This window comes from Egretta garzetta, unplaced genomic scaffold, assembly GCF_000687185.1.
Source record: "Egretta garzetta isolate BGI_Z169 unplaced genomic scaffold, ASM68718v1 scaffold374, whole genome shotgun sequence".
Lineage (NCBI taxonomy): Eukaryota > Metazoa > Chordata > Aves > Pelecaniformes > Ardeidae > Egretta > Egretta garzetta.
The window spans coordinates 2,502,241-2,519,841 of NW_009259419.1; the positions used below are offsets into that span (position 1 = coordinate 2,502,241).

The 17,601-nt window shown below is 50.5% G+C and overlaps 1 protein-coding gene across 1 annotated transcript in view; it reads left to right on the forward strand.

Moving 5' to 3' along the window:
* Window positions 1-2,447: 2,447 nt before the first annotated feature.
* EXOC3L4 (exocyst complex component 3 like 4) overlaps window positions 2,448-17,601 on the forward strand; it is a 30,573-nt gene continuing 15,419 nt past the window's right edge. The window contains exons 1-7 of the mRNA XM_009636892.2: window positions 2,448-2,557; window positions 4,120-4,522; window positions 8,040-8,691; window positions 11,692-11,809; window positions 12,788-12,913; window positions 14,147-14,247; window positions 16,206-16,301. Coding sequence (XP_009635187.1) covers window positions 4,168-4,522; window positions 8,040-8,691; window positions 11,692-11,809; window positions 12,788-12,913; window positions 14,147-14,247; window positions 16,206-16,301 — 1,448 coding nt within the window. The 5' untranslated portion in view covers window positions 2,448-2,557; window positions 4,120-4,167. The remainder of the gene's footprint in view (window positions 2,558-4,119; window positions 4,523-8,039; window positions 8,692-11,691; window positions 11,810-12,787; window positions 12,914-14,146; window positions 14,248-16,205; window positions 16,302-17,601) is intronic.

Here is a 17,601-nt window from a genome sequence, read left to right on the forward strand (position 1 = left end):
GGATGGAAGAGCATCGTGGGCCTGTGATGCCTGCCAGGGCTGTCTTGGGTGCCCCACAGCTCACTGGGGACAGGGTAGTGTCCATGGGGTGCCCATGACAGTAAGGACAAAAGTTCTCTGAACACTTGCCAGCTCCTCCATGGTACTGCTCAGAAAACACACACCCAGCTGCAGGGCTGTTACTGGTGGTGTGTGAGGGAGCAGGACTTCTTGAAGACTTTTCTCTCCAGGGGCTACAGAAAGTAGGAAGGGATAGATGCATTATACCATCACCCAGCTTCACCATTTTATTGAACTTCACCACAACCAGTGTTTTTTTTTTCCTTTGAAGCCCCTTCCTGGAGTAAGGAGATCCTTAGGTTTCATTTTTAAAGAAAATTAACCCTCACTGCTAGCTTGAGGGTTATGACCTTCTAGCAAAATTGAAGGAAAATGGTAAACAACTGCACAACACAGTAAATTTTTACATCCTCATGACCTTCTGGGGCCAGACTCCTGGAATCAGCATTGCCCTGATGGCATTTCCAGGAGCAGGCATGCTCCTTTAGAGCTGGTTCTACGAGAGAGCACTGGAAAGAGCCGCGGGGAGAGAGGTGACCTAAACCGTGGGGTGCAGAGCTCCCCCCGGGTTGTGTTTATTAGCATCCCAGCAGGTCCTGGTGCTAGCTGTGTTTTGGGGTAGTTGACAGCTCCCAGGGAGGTCCAGATCAGACCCCATCTATGTTGGACCTGCTGCCTGCTCTGGCTGCACCCCAGCCATAGCAAGCCTGTCTGTACAGACAAATACCTGGTGGAGGAGACAATTACCAACTGGGATGGAAAGAGGTTAAGTTGGACTTTGTGTCCAAAGGGGCTTTCCACACCTTGGTGTGTGCCTGAGTAAATAGCTCCCTTCCTTGTCCCTGTTGTCACCCTGCCAGAGTGACAGAAGCGTTACCCGTTGCGGTTTTCCCCAGCATGGCAGGGCGGTCTCTGGCTTAAATGTGGCTCTGAAGAGCCTGAGGATGAAAAGCTCAGCTCTGGGCCAGCTGGCTGGGGGAGGCTTCAGGTAGGACTCCCCCTGCATCACGGGGCAGTCCCAAATGATGCCCTGCCCAGCCCCATCTCACCATCAGGGCATCTTCCCACCAGTCTGTGCTGCCGGTCTTCCCTGTTTAGTTGATCACAACTATTCCCACTCCCCACACTTTCCATCTCCTGGACACACAGCCTCTCCAGCCTGAGGGAAGTTATGAATCCCTCTGGTCTTCTCTGCACAGCACAGAGTCCAAATGCCACAGGACTTTATTTTATTGCATCAATCCCTCATGAAACCTTCTGATATCCCCTATCACGCTGGCAAGCTTCTAAAGCAAAGCAGCGCATGTTGCCCTTGGCATGGTGGCACCTCCTGAACTTTCCCCTCTTGCTTTACACTGGGATCTCAGCTGCCTGGGGCTGCCTGGTGTGCCCAGCCGGACAGCCTGGCTCGCCTCCGTCTGGGCTCTGCAGGGTCCCCAGGCTTAAATCTCTTGCACCACTCAGTAACAAGCCAAGTGACTGTGTTTAATGTCGTTTAAACCTTCCAGACTCCATTTTTGCTCTCTTGCTTTGAGTTCCCTCTGAGGTGCCCAAATGCTCAGGGAATGGAAGGATCCATGGCCAGCGTCCCCATGGAAATACGTGTGCTTGGGGCAAAATGAGGAGCAGGGAGGTGAATGTGTAAATGTATAACCACGGGACATGGCCTTCCCTCTCACATGCCTGGCAGTCATTACTGGGACCGAGCTCCCGGTGACCTCCAGGGATGGGGCAGAAGGGGGTGAAATGCAGCCATTCCCAGTCTGCAGCTCTGGGGTTGCTTTTGAATCCCCACACCCAGATGCCATGGGGCCCCCACTGGGGCAGGACCAGGTGCCAAAATCCTTCTCCCCCCCACAGCTGTCCCAGGGCCAGCTCAAGCCCAGCAGTTCACCTTGTTGTCAAGCCCCTGGTCTAATCTCCATCTCCTGTGTAAATAATTAACTTTGAAAACTTAAACTCATTCAGCATTTCTCCCCCGCCTTCTCCCTTCTTTTAAATGCTCAGTCATAATGAAAGTGAAACAGTGCTGGCACCTCTTCAGGGAAGCAAACGGGTGAAGTCTTAGGCAGGTTGGGACAGGCCTTTTTCTTCCCACTTCCAAGCAGCCTTTTCCAGAGGGCAAAGGAGGATGGAGAGTGGCACCATGCCCGGAGGGAGCCCCGCGGCCCACCTGGGTGTGCAGGACGGTGCTCCGGTCAGCTGAGGTGGGCGAGCAGGCCCGGCCTCTGGCCTGCGGAGCTCCCACCCGCCACCCCATCCCCCTGGGATTTCTGGCAGCACGGACCCGCTCTTGGTTTCTGTGGATCTCCCACCCGCCACCCCATCCCCCTGGGATTTCTGGCAGCACGGACCCACTCTCGGTTTCTGTGGATCTCCCACCCGCCACCCCATCCCCCTGGGATTTCCAGCAGCACGGACCCACTCTCAGTTTCTGTGGATCATGCCTGAGCTATCCCAGCTCGCCGCGGAGAGGATCGGTTTGGTTAGTACCGGGGTGCGTATCCCTTCTCTTTCCTTGCCCATGGGCTCACATCAGATGGTCCTTCCCTGGCTCCCCCGCTACACAGCTCCCCCCTCCTGTCCCTGCAGCGGCTCCACTCCAGCCACAGAGCCCCTGTGCAGGGTTTGAGCTAGGGAGTCATCTCCCCTACTACCGAAATCCCTGGAAAATGGGGTGCTCTCCTCTCCCTCCCACCCTCTGTATTGTCCGTGATGGGGTGAGCTCCTGAACAAGGTCACGAATTATTAAATTCCCCCCTGAGAGGGTGTGACGCAGGGTCTGAGCCCCGCTGTGCCAGCAGCTCAGCACAGCCGTGGGAAGGCACAGTCCCTGCAGGTTATAACCCGTGAAATAACCACGCAAAAGGGAGTGAAACTCTGGCCAAACTCAGATCGAGGAAGGCTGAGATGTGTTACCAGAGTCCCAACATGTCTGTTCACAGCAATCATGTTTCAGTCTCGGGCTCCTGTGAGCTGGACAGGCCTGAGACAGGCAGTTCCTGGGTGAGCTCAAGCAATAGCTGCTTCTAATGATTTAAAGTGATCGCTGAGCTGCCTTGAGCCTGCTGTGGTGAAACGCAGCATTTTCCATGCTCAGAGCTCTGCAGCGCACAACATACCCGTGAGTGGGCCATGTTAGCTGGTGACCTGGTGAGAGCCCTTTGCAAGGGAGGGAAAGGGAAGTAAAACCTCTCCCTCTGCCCCCTTCCCAAGCACCTGGGCCAGCCCTCAGAGTGGGCAGAGGGGAGCCCATCTGTCTGCAGTGGGGCAGGAGCTGGGCAAGCGCAGGGGATGCGACTACATCCCAGGAGCAGTGACAGGAGCACTTCTGTTGAAATCTGCAATCTCCTGCAGCATCCCCTGCAGCTCACAGAGGGGCTTGCTCGGCCCTTGAGATACCCATTCTCACCATGTCAGGATGCAGTGCTCTGAGGCAGGATGAGTGATGAGAACCTTTACTGCATTGTACGGCCTCCCGCACTGTAACCATGACAATTCGGAGTGCGGAGATTGCTGTGGGTTTGGGTGGAAGGGGCTGGAGCAGAGCTCAGCCGCCCGCCCTCGTGGAGTGTTCACCCCTGGGCCACCTTGTGGCAGTGGCAGGGCAGAAGCAGCAGCATGACCCAAAGTTGCTGTATCCCCATCAGAAAGTAGCAACACCTCAGTGAGACTCAGGAAGGGTTATCATTTCTACATGGCTGGAAACCCGCTTAGAAGAATGGAAAGTAAGAACATACCTTGTTACCAAGCAAAATGGTATGTTTACACACATCTCGGCATCTCTGACGCTCAGTGATTCCTTGGCGCTGGAGAAATAGCTGCCACTTTCCTGATTTAAAGAGTTAGGTAGAGCCTTCCAGAGCCAAAAGTAGGCCAGCACATATTATCTTGGGTAGAGAGATCGCTTCAGAAGCTACAGGCTAGGACAACTTGCTCTGTCCTCAGATTAAGCACAGAAAAGGGATGGGCCAGATTTTCAGTCCAGGACTGACTTGGAAAAGGCAGTAATACCCTGTTATGAACTCTCATCTCATTCTGCTGTTTTGTGCATTTCAGTGATTACCATCAACCTGTCTGGAAAACCTGTTGTTGAGAGGCAACAAGATGAATAGAAATACAGAGTTAGACCGAAAGAGCGTAACCTCAGAACCAGCCTCTCCAGTGAACAGTGCAGGGGAGGAGAAGATGGAGGATGGTTCTGAACTGAGCAGCCCAACTTTTCACAGTGGGGACAGTGGGTTCTTTGAAAGAGGTATTAAAACAATGTTAAGCATCAGGAAATCAAAACGAAGTCCGAACAAAGAAAAAGGAAAGGAAGGTACTGGTAGTTGGAAAGGAAAACGACTTTCTTTGCGATTCTCCAAGAGCTACGAGGGGAACAAAACCACGACCTGTAATGGCGCGGAGGACATTAGTGAGGACATAGCAGCAGAGCTCATTCAGGGAAAACCTCTTTCAGGTAAGAAGCAAAACCACCAGTGTAATTTGCTTGGCAGGATACATGTAACCTTCAAGCAATTTTACACTTTGCAAGTCTTGGGCCCAACAGACATGCTAAAGAACCAGGCATCCCATTACAGGGCAGAGACAACTGTCGCCCCTTGCACAAGCTCGTTGGGGTGCTACCTGGCCTGGCCTGGGCAGGTCGCCCACCACTGAACAGGCTGCCCTGTGGGCTCCTCTATGTTAGTTTAACCATATCAGCAACCTACCTATGATCAACACATCAAACTGTTGGCTCACGTATCGGCGTACATATCTCTCATCATACATATCAGTCACCAATCTGCTGAGCACGGTTTGGGAACTGCTGGTCTGACAGTATCTAGAGGTGCAGCGTGGGCTATTCCTATGCTACTGCCTGCATTGCACTTTTGGACACTTTCTGCTCTTCAGCTCTCAGGCTGATGGTCCCCAGATTGTACTCCACAGGTTGCTGCAAGGCCTTGAAGGGGAAGAAAGATGGTTTGGGTGTGATCTGCTTCAGCACCTCCACCTTGGTTCCTAATCTTAGAGACTGCCTTGCAAAGGGACCTCTGCAGATGATTTTACTCTCTTACACTGACTTTCCGTCTCTTCTTCTCACAACAGTGCAGTGGCACTGAAAGTGTTTGTTTGGTTTGGTTTCCCCAGGCTGGTTATTCTCATGCACTTTATCAGCATTGTATGGATAGGTCTTAATTAAATTATAACTACCTTCAGCATAGCTCTGGCCTTTCCCCAAGTGTCGGCAGATGGCAATGACTTCAAGCTTGGTTTTAGCACCGTTCTCTTCCACCTTCTCAAGGCAGAGGTGCTAAAATGCATCCACCAGGAGATAGACTGAGGTGGGTCCTTTCCTCAGCCTAAATTTCTTGAAAGAAATTCTTGGTTTACTGGATGTCATGGGGATCAGATAGAAGGGCTGACATCATTGACTCACTGCTCTAACATGCTATACTGTGCCATGAAGTTATTCACTGCTTTGCACTGAGAGATTGTGAGGTTGGTAAGCTGGATCTGAGCCCATCTCAAACTTTGCTAGTCTGTTCTCAAAAAGGGTCATGGATGAAGAGCAACAGGAAATGTTACCATAAGCCTTTTTCATCTCCTGCAATAAACAAGCTGAGGAATTGCACAAATTAGGCCCATTCTGTACCCAATAACTCGTGATTGGCCTAGACCAGAGCAGAAACATGTCCCATCCTGAGATAAATATGGCAAGCAATGGAGACTCCACCATATGCACCATTAAGCTGCATAATGGTTAATTGCCTTTCAATTGTCTTCCTTCCACTACCAGCTGGCTGATCATGTATTGCTAAATTAAAGATCAATTTAGCACCCAATATCACCTCCCTGAATAATTATCCTAGATGGTGATTAAATGGTGTTTTCTCACATTGATAAGCAGAACAGAATGTATTCCTTTAGTCTCTCACTGCAAGCACTTGTGCAAACACAGGTTTTACATTAATTTATCTAGAAGAGAGTAAGTTAATTGGCACAATTTCCCTCCCCTCCGAGTGCAGAAGCAACTGTAGCTCCCTGTAGGCACTCAAAGATCTATGCATTGTATGCTGCATCAATAGTTGGGTTATTTGGTGTATTTCTGTCTTCATACAGATACTCTTAAGCCGCACAGATTATTTGGTGCATGTGGTATAAAGTCTGTGTGCAGACAAGCCCAAGGGCATAAATTATGGGCCACGAACCAGTCCTTCGTATCTTCTTTGAGTGCTCTCCAATTTTTCCATATCATTTTATATGTCTGTGTCCCAGAAGCAGTGGCCACACATGCCTAAATAATACCCTTTCCCTTCTTCTCTTTAATATTTGCCTTGTGGCCAGTATCACAGTGGGATCTCCTATTCAGAGCATCTGTTATGATGCTGGACATTATGAGAGCTTCCCAGGGCCTCTCAAAAGCTAACAGTGCTGTTGGATCTCCTCAACACACAGCAAACACTTCTTGTATTGCTGTCAAATAGGCAGTGGAGGTGGGGAAAACCCATGTGAGAACTGAGCATCAGGAGAAAGCACCTACAGGTCTGGATTCCCCTCCAATGCATACAACTCCCCAAACCATCTGGGGACAGCAGTGCTTACTGCTTGGAAAACAAATGTCACTGGTGAGAGGTAGCACTTGGCATCTGACTGTAGGTTTATATACAGGTGGTGAACAGCCAGGTCACCCAACCCTGAACTGCCCCAGGTGGGTGAACTTCACATACCTGGCATACTCTGGTGTTTCTCCATTTCCTCCTGCTGGGACCACCATCCCAGAGTCTCTCCTCAGTCCCCAGCCAAAGGGTTACTGCAGATCACAATAACTGCAGAGCTGAGAAGCTGTGGCTTGTGGTCCTCCAGAAGTCCCTCTTTTTGGTTGAGAGGAGGCTGAGGACCACAAGTATTCATAGAACATCTCCTAAATGTCTGGAAAGGGTGAGAGGCATCTTTCAGAGGCCATTTGCTGTGGTAGGCAGAGGCTAGAAGAGATGGATGGGCCAGCGTCTGGCCTGCTACCTCAGTCCCTGCATCTCAAGGAGTCCTCATAATGCAAATCACCAGTGATAACCTCTGCAGTTTGTGTTGGCATTTTGCTCAGTCCTCAGAAATGCAGGAGCCAGTTTAGCCATGACATTAGTTGGGAAAGTGTCTTAGGAAAACTTGGTAAGGCACAAAATCGGGACAGGAGGGGAGCCCTGGGTTTGCCCAGGGTTACATCTGAACAGGGAATGTTCCCCAAATTATATCAGGAGTATCCCCAAGCCAGTATCCCACTCCCCCGGGGCCTTGGTATCTCTGGAGGACATGCTGGTGTGTAGGCTGGGGGCAGACATGACCTTCTAGTGAGACGTCTGACCCAGGATCTCGGAGGGCCCAAGGGGGTCTGTACCCACTGTGCTCCCTCCCACCCCTCCAGCTGGACCCCTGAGCACACTCCTGCCTTCTCGGCAACACGCTGCAACGCCCTTCCAGCCAGAGATGCTGCGGCTGATGCAGCAGCAGAGCTGTGCTGAGCACATCGGTGTGCTGGGAAATATGGGCATCCCTGCTGAAGGAAATCCTGCTGGGAGGGCATATCACAAACTGTCCCTGCTGCCAGTCCCACTTCAGCTCCACACTAACAGAGGGGCAGAGCCTGGGGCAGTTTGATGCAGCCTGAGCCCCCAGTGCCCCTCTGTGAAGCCTCGTTAGCCATTGCTTGAGGTTTTCCTGCAGGGCTATAACCAGTTTTTTGGATATCTCCTAACTCTGAAACCAGCAGTTTAGAGATGTGGCTCAATTTGCCGTGACTGCATTTCCACTGCTTTCCTCTCCTGTGTCAAACAGGAGCTGGAGATATGAGGGGGTCAGTCTCAGGGGCACTTGCTGGGACCTGGCTACTCAGAGCAGCCCTGCAAGCCTCCCTGTGGGGCAGCTTGTCCTGTTACCAACCCGTCAGTCACCTAACACCTGCTTTGTCCCAACCCCTTCCCCCCTTCTTTCTGCAGTAATGGAAATCAATGAACTTATTCAGAAAAGGCAACTTTTGGAAGCATTTGCAAGTATCAAGTACTTAGAAGATGAGACTATAGCTGAACGAGATGCTGAGAAATACAAAGATAACCCCCAGGAATTTGTGAGGAAATCCAAGGATGTGGATTTGCTTTATAACTCCCTCACAAATGCGATCCAGTCCATCGTGGTGGGAACACTGGAGCATCCCACTGTAGAGGATACTATGCTGACCTCCCTGGTGACTTTAATTGCCCGTGAAGCAGCAGCTCATCCTAACACAGGCGACGTTGCTGGTCCTGGGTCAGACTTGCTCGGCACACCCAGAAAGTGGAGGGAGGAGTGGAGGGAAGCTATCAATGAGAGCGCTAGAAAGAGAGTCCAGAGGGTACCCATGGCATCAAAGGAAGAAGAGAGTTCTTGGCTTGATCTCCACTTAGGTTTCCTCCAGAAACAACTGCGAGAAGACTTACTGAAAATCAAGTTATCGGTAAAAAAATGCTATCCAGAGGAGTACCAGGTGTGTGACATGTATGTGGAGGCTTTTCACAGGGCCATTGCCTCACACTTGCAAGATCTCTCCCAGAGACCGCTGGAATTCAATGAGCTCTACACCTTGCTTGACTGGGTGGCCAACATCTACCGCAGGTAAGCTGCCTCAGCTTCCTCCAGAGAGCAGCAGGGCCACAGGCTGCTTCGAAAGCACCGAGGTATTTTCAGTTTCCTGAGTGAGCAAGAGAGATGCAGTCACTTCTACACTAGAGCCAGATAACTAGTCTGTTAGTAGGTGGGGACAAAGGGTTGTGGCTAAAACACTTGCTGCTTTTCATAGATCTAAATTACTTCATTTTCCCTCCCTCTCCCATGTGCTGTACTCGCATGCCAGGAAGGTCCTCCTTGCAGCTCCCATAAACCTGCTCCCTTTCTGCAAATATTTTGCAAGTTCCAGAACCTGCTCAGTGACTTTTCCAGGCATAGGGAGGGACCTGTAGGGGAGCCCTGCCTTCTTCCTGTTTAATTAAAACTGTGATGCACTTGGAAACAGGCCACATTACCCCCCATGTTCAGGTGTCAGAGTCGTCTCCAGGAGGTGCCAAGGCATTAGTGTGGAATTAGCCACATTAAAACAAAGGCTCTGGCTCAGACGTATCCACTAGTTGAATGGGAGGCCCATGTTTTTTAGGACTTCTTAAAGCTCCCTGTAATTCAGGGTTGACTAAAATATTCTAGGAGCTGCATAGACATATCAAACACCATCCTTGGGGCACCCTGTGTGTATGGGAGTAAAGGCAGGAATTCTTCACAATAACAGTAAAAACTGTGCTGCTGGACACTGCCTCCTTTTATAGCCAAAGGAGACATCTAAGATAGGCATCTGCAGAAGGTCCGCATTGTGTGTCCTCAGTTGTTCACTGGGCTAGACCACAGCCCATCATCCCAGCCCCAAAGAGCTCCCAGACTAAAACCCAACAGAAATACACAGTGGGGTGGGAAGGAGGAGAGAGGCAACACCCACAGGAGACGGGTCTGCTAATAAGCACATAAGAACAGCCATGTCAAAGCAAAATCATGTTTGCCCCAGTAGCTGGTTTCCAGGAATGGCCTGAACCAGATGCCTGAGGATGGGACAGTCTCAAACCGACACCCCTCAAATGAACAAAAAAGGTAGTGAAGGCAGGGATGCCAATGCTGAGTCAAACAGTGGGCAAAAATGGACAGGGAGTGGGCAGTGGTGGAACAGGGCAAGCAGCGGTGATGCTTGCCCAAAGCACTCCTGGCCTGGGGTAGCTTTTGGCCCAGGGACATTTGGAACACAGATGGTCTTTGTTTTGAACAGCCCTCAATGGATTTATTCTGCGAACTTGACTAGTTGCTCCTAGCAAACCCCATTTACGGTGTGACGACCATGAAGACATGTGTGTAACTCCCTCAGCATCATGGCACTGATGGTGATCAACACCAGCATTATAGCAGGACCGCTATGGGAATGACACTCCCAGCCATTGCCCCTCTCCCTCATGTGTCCCTGCCGATCTCATCTGGAGGGAAATTCCTGCATGACCCCAGCCCCTGGGAACTGTACTGCACCCCAGCATTGCAGGAGAGGGGGGAAGAAATGAGCTTCAACAGCCAGGTTCTGCACCAAAGAGAAGTGCCCCCATCGTATTTCTCTAACTTGCTGTGAAAGAGCTTATTAAGAGCTTGCAGCCATTCTGCGCACTGCTTGCAATCACCGTGCTGGGTTGGGCTGTTCCCATTTGATTTTCCCATTCTAAAAGAACTTCATCCCTTCTTGGGACCCATCCCAAAAAAAGAAGAAATTAACTGACCCAAACTCATTATCAATGCTACAATTCAAACCAATGGAAAAAAAAAAAGTAAGAGAGGGGAATAAGCTCCTCGAGTATACATTTGAGCCAGTCCTTTTTGTCATGGTGGAAAGTTTGTATTTAAATCTGTGGTGTCCTTTTAAATGAGCAGCAGACTCCTGCAGCAGCTGGGCTGGGCAATGCTCCGCATGTGCAGATGAGCCTCTCTGGGAAATCTTGAGGAAATCTTGAAATCAAATCTCTTGAAATCTCTCTGGAACATTGACTCCAGGACACTATCAGCAGGCTGAACTTTTTTTTCTGCTGAGCAGTCACTCTGCACCAGCCTGGCCTTGTACAGCACAATCCAAACCTAACCGTGTGCTTGGTGCTGGTTTGGCGATGGGAACCCTTTTTGGTGGTTGAACAGGCTGTGTGTAGGACATTGCAGCCGTGTTCCTTGCTAACCACGTGACTGCTTGCAACTTATTCAAGAGTATGAATATTTTCTTCTTTCTCCTCTCCACCTTCATCACCCTGAAAGATGCAATGCCTCTATGGTCCATGGCAGATTGCAGGGGTAGCACATTCAGTTGTACAGGCTAATAGCAGGTTTCTCGCCCAGGAGGGAGGAACACAAGCACTCCCTCCCTCTCCCTGCCTCCCCACTAATCAGCTGGCCTGATTACATGGCAATCCAGAGGAAAGCAAGTGGTGAACTCATGTGTCAGCTGAGTGCACTTTGGAGTCAGGCTCTGTAGCTGCATGTCCACCCACCGCTTCCATCTGCAGAGGAGCTGCAGTGCAGCGGTAGCCCATGTGCCAGGCATGGGATTGCCTTCCAGAGGCTGCCCTGCGCTGAGCAGGACCTGCTCTCCCGCCTCTCCACGCTAGTGATAATGCACAGGGAAAAATAACAGGCTGACATAAGCCGTGATGTGACACCGGAGAGGAGCCGGGGAGATCAGCTAACTCCAAAGCAGCACGCTGCGACAGGAATTACCCTGAAAGGCATTTTGCAGGCTTGTAGTCAAATGAATCAGCTTCAGGTTGTTTACTTAAAAAAGTAAATTCTCATAGCACTTTTCATGTCCAAACAACTCAGAAGTCTCATGATTTCTAAGGTGGGCTGGAACCTTAGATCATTTTGATTTTGAATAATTAGGATTTCGAATAGCGAGGAAAGATTTTCTTGTTAAAGCTTGAAAACAATCATTGCAATTTAAGCTTTAAGTATATTTCTCACAGCTTAATAATTATGTAGCTCATGCCACATGAATATTCCATCAGTTTACTCACACTCCGAGGCAACATCATTTATTCATTTAAATCTTTCCAGTGAACTCTTTCTGGGTCACCCTGACCTCAAACCAGAAATTAAGACAGAAAACCTGTCCCTGCTGTTAACACCAGATGATTGGGATAAGCTGAAGAACGACTACATCGCTTCTGCAAAGGTGAGAGTTTTGACCTTCCGCCCACATGCCCCCAGTCTCCCGGGCAGAGTCCTGCCAGCACCACACAGAATGAGCTTTCATCAGAAGCAGAAAATCCTGAACACCAGTCCTGGGACCAAAGTGGTCCGTGAGCTTGAGCCTGGGTGAGCACAGAGCCAAAAGGACTGTAGCAGATCCATACAGTATGGCAGAGGCATACCGAAAGGTCATAGCGGGGCTTCATCAGGTTGAACGCATTGCAAAGTTAGGTGTAAAGACATTTTAGCCACTACTTTCATGGTGCATGAGCTCCTCCAGCATGTCTGAGGTTTGCTATAGCCAGATGGCTTTGGGCTTGTCCCCAGCAGAGGACCTCCCCATGGTTCAGCTCCTCCTAGGAAGCCCCTTCTGCAGTTGTCTTTCTGCTGTCCGTGGCTAGGACCCTGTGTAAGACTACATGCTTTCCTGGGTCTTTGGTGGGTTCAGACATTTTCTTGCAAACCATTTCTGAAACAGGGCACTGCTGAAGGTGAGCTCAAGGTCCCCAGCTGAATAAAATCGGTATCATTCCATCATGCTGGTGTTTTGTTTCACTAGCAACAAGACTGATTTATCAGCCAGGACTGAACAGTGGGGCCACTTACACAAGTGGCTGTACTGCCAGAAAGCACCAGTTTGATCTGTAATCCTGACCTTGTGCATTACACGTGCTGGAGGACTTTGTGATCAAGCAGTCAAACTGCTGATGGCAATATTTCCCTGCCAGGAGAATGATTCCCTCTTGATTTGGGAGTACCTTGCCCCACACAGCACAGCTTCTGATTTTTCCTTGTGTAGACTGATGCGGTCTGGAGCAAGACCTTTGACACTGCTCACCTTTCCATGATGCACACATGAGCCTGACGCACAGGCCAATGGAGCAAAATGCCACCAGCTGCTTTACTCATGCTTGCTTCGTTATCCTGAGCTGCATGTTTCCTTCCTACGTTTAACATTTAGGGGAAAATCAAAAGCTATTTTGGAAACATCCTGAGACTGGAGGTCACAGAGAAGTGGGAGAAGGAAGTTCATCCAGAAGTGAAGGAAAACCTCTACCACTCCTCGGTCTCCTTTGATATTCAAACGGTATTTAATTAGCTGGGGCAGAGTGTGGGGGGCTCTGTGGCTCCAGGGAAACTGGATTGTTACCTTCTAGGGTGGAGGTACCGCCTCCTGCGATAATTTATGTTAGTCACGCACTAGCAGAATACATTAGAGCAGAAAATGCCGTTTATTACAACTTTTAGCTTTCCTGCTTGCCTTCTAGCTGCAAATTAAACCTGCTGTCAATTGTGTCAGCAACATAATAGGCAACTGATTTTAAAGTCCTTAAATCTCTTTGATTAGAAAGAAGAAAGAGAAAGGGAAAAAAAGGCAGAAAGAAGAGGTTTGTTAGAAAAACCCCTTGGCTGAAAGAGTGACTTTGTCCCAGGGCTGCAGCAGCCATGGAAAGGCCGTAGGCAGTGACAGCCACTCCAATTTAAACAGTACAAAAAACAAAAGCTCCTACTAGCTTTAGGGACTACGGGGTAATAAATCCAGGAGGGGTTTGGATTCATTCTCCTCACTCAAAGGGTTGAGTCATTTCAATTAAATACTACCAAAAGAAAGAGAGGGAGAGAGAAAGAAAGAAAATCAAAGAGTTTTGCATGCTGCCGTGACTCATTTTCCATAGAGGAATATTACACGTTGTGTGATCACTGGGAAGGCAGGTCTGAATTGGGTTAGCAGATGGGTAGGATGCCTCGGGAAGCGCCAGAGCGGGACTGCAGCCTGCCTCATTCCAGAGAGGCAGCCGGGGTTGCGGGAATGGGAATTAGGGATGAGCCCCAGTGCAAGCAAGATTTTGGGGTGATGCCCAACACTCCATGTGGCCTCAGTACTACTCCTGAGGAGGGGGCTTGTGTGGGCCCCCCGGGATGGTGCTTATAGCCAGCCTCAGCATAGGGACACAGGGACAGCTCAGCTCCCCTTGGGCACGGGGTTGGGGATTGATCCCTCCCACAAATCCTCTGAAAAGAGGAGGACAGCACCAGGGCGACTCAGGGCTCCAGTCGACACCACGTCTAGCTCATGCTCAGACAGCAGAAGGACATGGGGCCATTAGAGATGAATGATTATTCCACAAATCTGTTTGTGCCTCTTGGCTCATTCTGGATTATTATTTTTAAAACTACCAGAGAATAATGAAAACCACCTGGCAACAAGTTGGCTGTTTCCCCTTTGCTAGGCGAGTTATTTCCATTAACCAAAGCTGCACGAGATCCTTGCAAAGGATGTTTGTCCTATTCACTGGTGTTTTTTCTTGCCCTTTTCTAGATCATCGGGGAGCACATGAAGATATCTGGAGCAATCAGCAGAAGCCTGGGAACAAAAATGGTTGAGCTGTGCCTGGCAGAGCTGCTTGAATTCATACCAAGGTCATTGCCGCTCTGGGCAGTACATTCCTTCCAAATGAGTCCCACATTGGTAAAAAAGCAGGGAAAAGGTCCATGCACTGGGCCAGACACTGGCACCGAGCAGGCACGGACCTGCTCCTGGGAGAATTAGAGATCCCAATGAGCCCAGTAATGAGCAAGCAGCAAAACAGCTTGGAGGGAGTCATAAACAGACCCAGATGGGATTCTCGCAAGTCCCAAAATCTGAGGTTGGAGCTCTGAGGAGCTCTAGGAAGGAGCTGCTGGCTGGAAAGAGATGGGACCACTGCAGTTCCATCCATCTGGGACCTTTGTGGTGTTGGGTGCTACAGCCACGAGCAAGCAGCAGTTATGGAGCCCCAGAGCCTGCTTGCCCAAAACATCATCTAGGTGTCCTGGGGTGAGTCTTGCCAAGAGTGTTTTCTCCTGCAACCCATGGCTATGGGCACAGAAATGGCTGATGGGACCCTCACTGTCACACCTGGGCAAGAGGTATAGCTGGGCTTCCTTCTGAGTTTTTTTAAAATTTATCCAGCATCCAAAGGATACAGGACCCTGCCCCTTTGCTGAAATAATGTTTTTTTGCTTGGTAGTCCCTGAGTTATGGCTTCAGACCTTCTGCCCTGGAATGTGATTTGGGGATGCTCCAGGGAAGGTTTTTGGCTTGCAGAGGGGTCACGGCACAGCAAGTCACTGTCCGCCCCCGCTGGTGTGGCTGTGTTCCGGGGCGTCGCGGGCGCTTGCTGGAGCAGCCATCCACAGAGGAGAAAGGCCATTCGGCATGAATCAACTCCGAGCGAGACTAAAAATAATTTCGCATTAACCTTTGAAGTTTCCCACCTCCGGCAGGCGCTGAGTGGGGAGATTGCTAATAGACGTTATGCAGGAGCGAGGGCGGGGAGCCCGAGTGCCGCCTTCTCAGATCGTGAACCTGCGGCATGGCAGGTGTCCAAAGCGCGCTGAAGGCAACGCTTTCCCGTCTGAACCCTCATCCCTAGTAGCCCAGCGATCTACGCTTGTCTCCCATACCCTGGGCGTGCAGGGTAGTTCAAAACACCTATTTGGCTTTGAAGTCTGCCTGGGTTTTTGAAGAGAAACGCAGTACTGACGTTCTCTTCTTTCTTTTTTTTCTTTTTTTCCCCTTTCCACCCCTTTTTTTTTCCTTTTTTCTTTTTTTTAATCTTTTTTCTTTGTTCTCTTTTTAAATTATTTTTTCTTTTTTTTTTCCTTTTTTTTAAAACAAAATTGGTGTAAAATGCAGGCCGAGGCAGCAAGGGCTCCCAGATGAAAGGGTCCCTGAAACTTTTTCTTAAACAAACCCAAGATGCAAGCAGCTGAGGCTGGCCCGAGCAGGTTCCTTTACCCTGACAAAGAATGGGACCACCAGGCAAAGCCTGCCTGGGCACGCAGCCTTCTGCCAGCACCATGGACCTGGCTGTAAAACAGCTGTCAAAACCATAAAAGCTGTGCTACGCAGAAAACTGTTACCCTAGCGCACCACACTGAGGTTACGGGCAGCAAATGTAGGTGTGCTGCCCTGTTCCTATTCACCTTCTGTTGTAAAAACAGCCCTGAGGCAAATCCTTTCCTCCTGTGCTTAAGAGGGCACATACCACATTGTCCCAAAAGCCAGAGAAATGAAGGACCAGACTGATAAGCCTGTATACCATGGCTGCAATTAATCCCTCAGCGTGAGGAAAAGTCAGAGATTTGGTGTGCCGAGATCCCTGGCATCTCTCCAGAAGTGCTGCATACCCACTCAGGCGAGCGTACCCTAAACCCATAATTATCTGCCATCTATTCCCCTTCAATGCACACTCATGTTACGACAGCTGGAAAAAACATGTCCGCATACAGAGAGGATAGGTTGGGCCAACCGCCGGTGCCTCCTGATGTCGCGGGGTACACAGAAGATGAGCCATCCCCTGCTGTTAGTGTTACCCGTGTGTCTTCTCCTGCAGGTTCGGGGAGGAGTTTGTGGTGTGGAGCACTGCCCAGGACAGCCCCATCTTTGCGCCCTATTTCGTTGCCTACATCAACAGCTTCCACGACCTGATGTAAGTCCGCTCGTCCTGAGCCGAGCTGCTGCATTGCTGGGGTCCAGGAGGGCAGCAGTGTCCGGAAAGGGAAGTCCAAGGTTTCCTGGGGGTGCCCCATGAGGTGCTCAACCTCCAGCCCCTCCTCACCTCACAGATGGGGATGTTCCCCGGGAGATACAGATAAAAGTCATTTCACTGAGGCAAAAGGGTGAAGAGACAGAGGTGGGGTCGGATCCGGCGCTTGCGTGAAAGCTTTAAACTCATTTTCAGCCCATCTTTTTCAGCCTCAGAGGAGGGCTTTTTTTTCATTTTTTGTTCTGGAGTTTAGCAGAATAAACCCAGCAACATGGTCTGATGGCTGCTTTTGGCACTGGGCTGGAGGAAACTCTGTGAAAGCACTCAACCTGCAAACAAACCCCTGCCATGGCTGCTGGCAGGAGGAACTTCACATATGTTAAGAATTAGTTATTTAAAGCCACGCATTGAAAATGCCTCTGATAAACAGGCATGCCCACCAGCTCTGGCTATTAAAAAGTGCTTTCAGGGGAGGGGCACTCTCCCCATAAGTAGGACGGTGCCAGTTACTGTGTCCCCCAGGGTGTGCTCCATCACCCCAGCGCTGTGGTTCGTGGTGACCCTGTGCTTCCCGCCCCACATGTCCCTGCACAGCTGACGCAGCCTCTGGTGCCGGTGCCGTGGGACACTGGGGCTGTTTATACAGCACCTGCCCCGGGGGCCTGATCTGCAGCCAGGCAGCGGCACAGCCCGCTGGGACCCAGGGGCTCTTCAGCACCTGGGGTCATCCCTGCCGTGCAGATGCGGTGCTTCAGAGGCTGACCCAGCCAGCCGACACGCAGCCAACACCCACGGTCTGGCCCCCGGCAAGCTTGGGTTGTTACCTCCTGCCCATGCTGCTGCATCGCTGCCTGGCATGGCCCACGGCAGGGATGCTGTATGCCAAATATTCAGGGAATGCAGAGGATTTTACGTTGCGGTGTCTCACAGGAGCCGACGGCTCCAGCCGCAGTGAGCACTACCGTCTGGAAGTCTCTAGATGGCACGGTCTCTCCAGCAATGCTAACCTCACCGAGGAGCCGGCTTTCTCTCCCTCCTCCTGCTCCTGCAGAAAATTGCTCTCCCTTTCTCTGCTGGGGACTGGAAAGGTGGTGAAGGGAGAAACCAGCCCCGGGCAGGGAGGTGGCAGGCATTTGGGTAGTGGATTGGATCCACTGGGTTTATTCTTGCATCGAGTTAAATATTGGCTAGCCTGGGGTAATGGGCTGCTGGGCCTGTAGGTGACTTGGCAGCATGTTTTTGT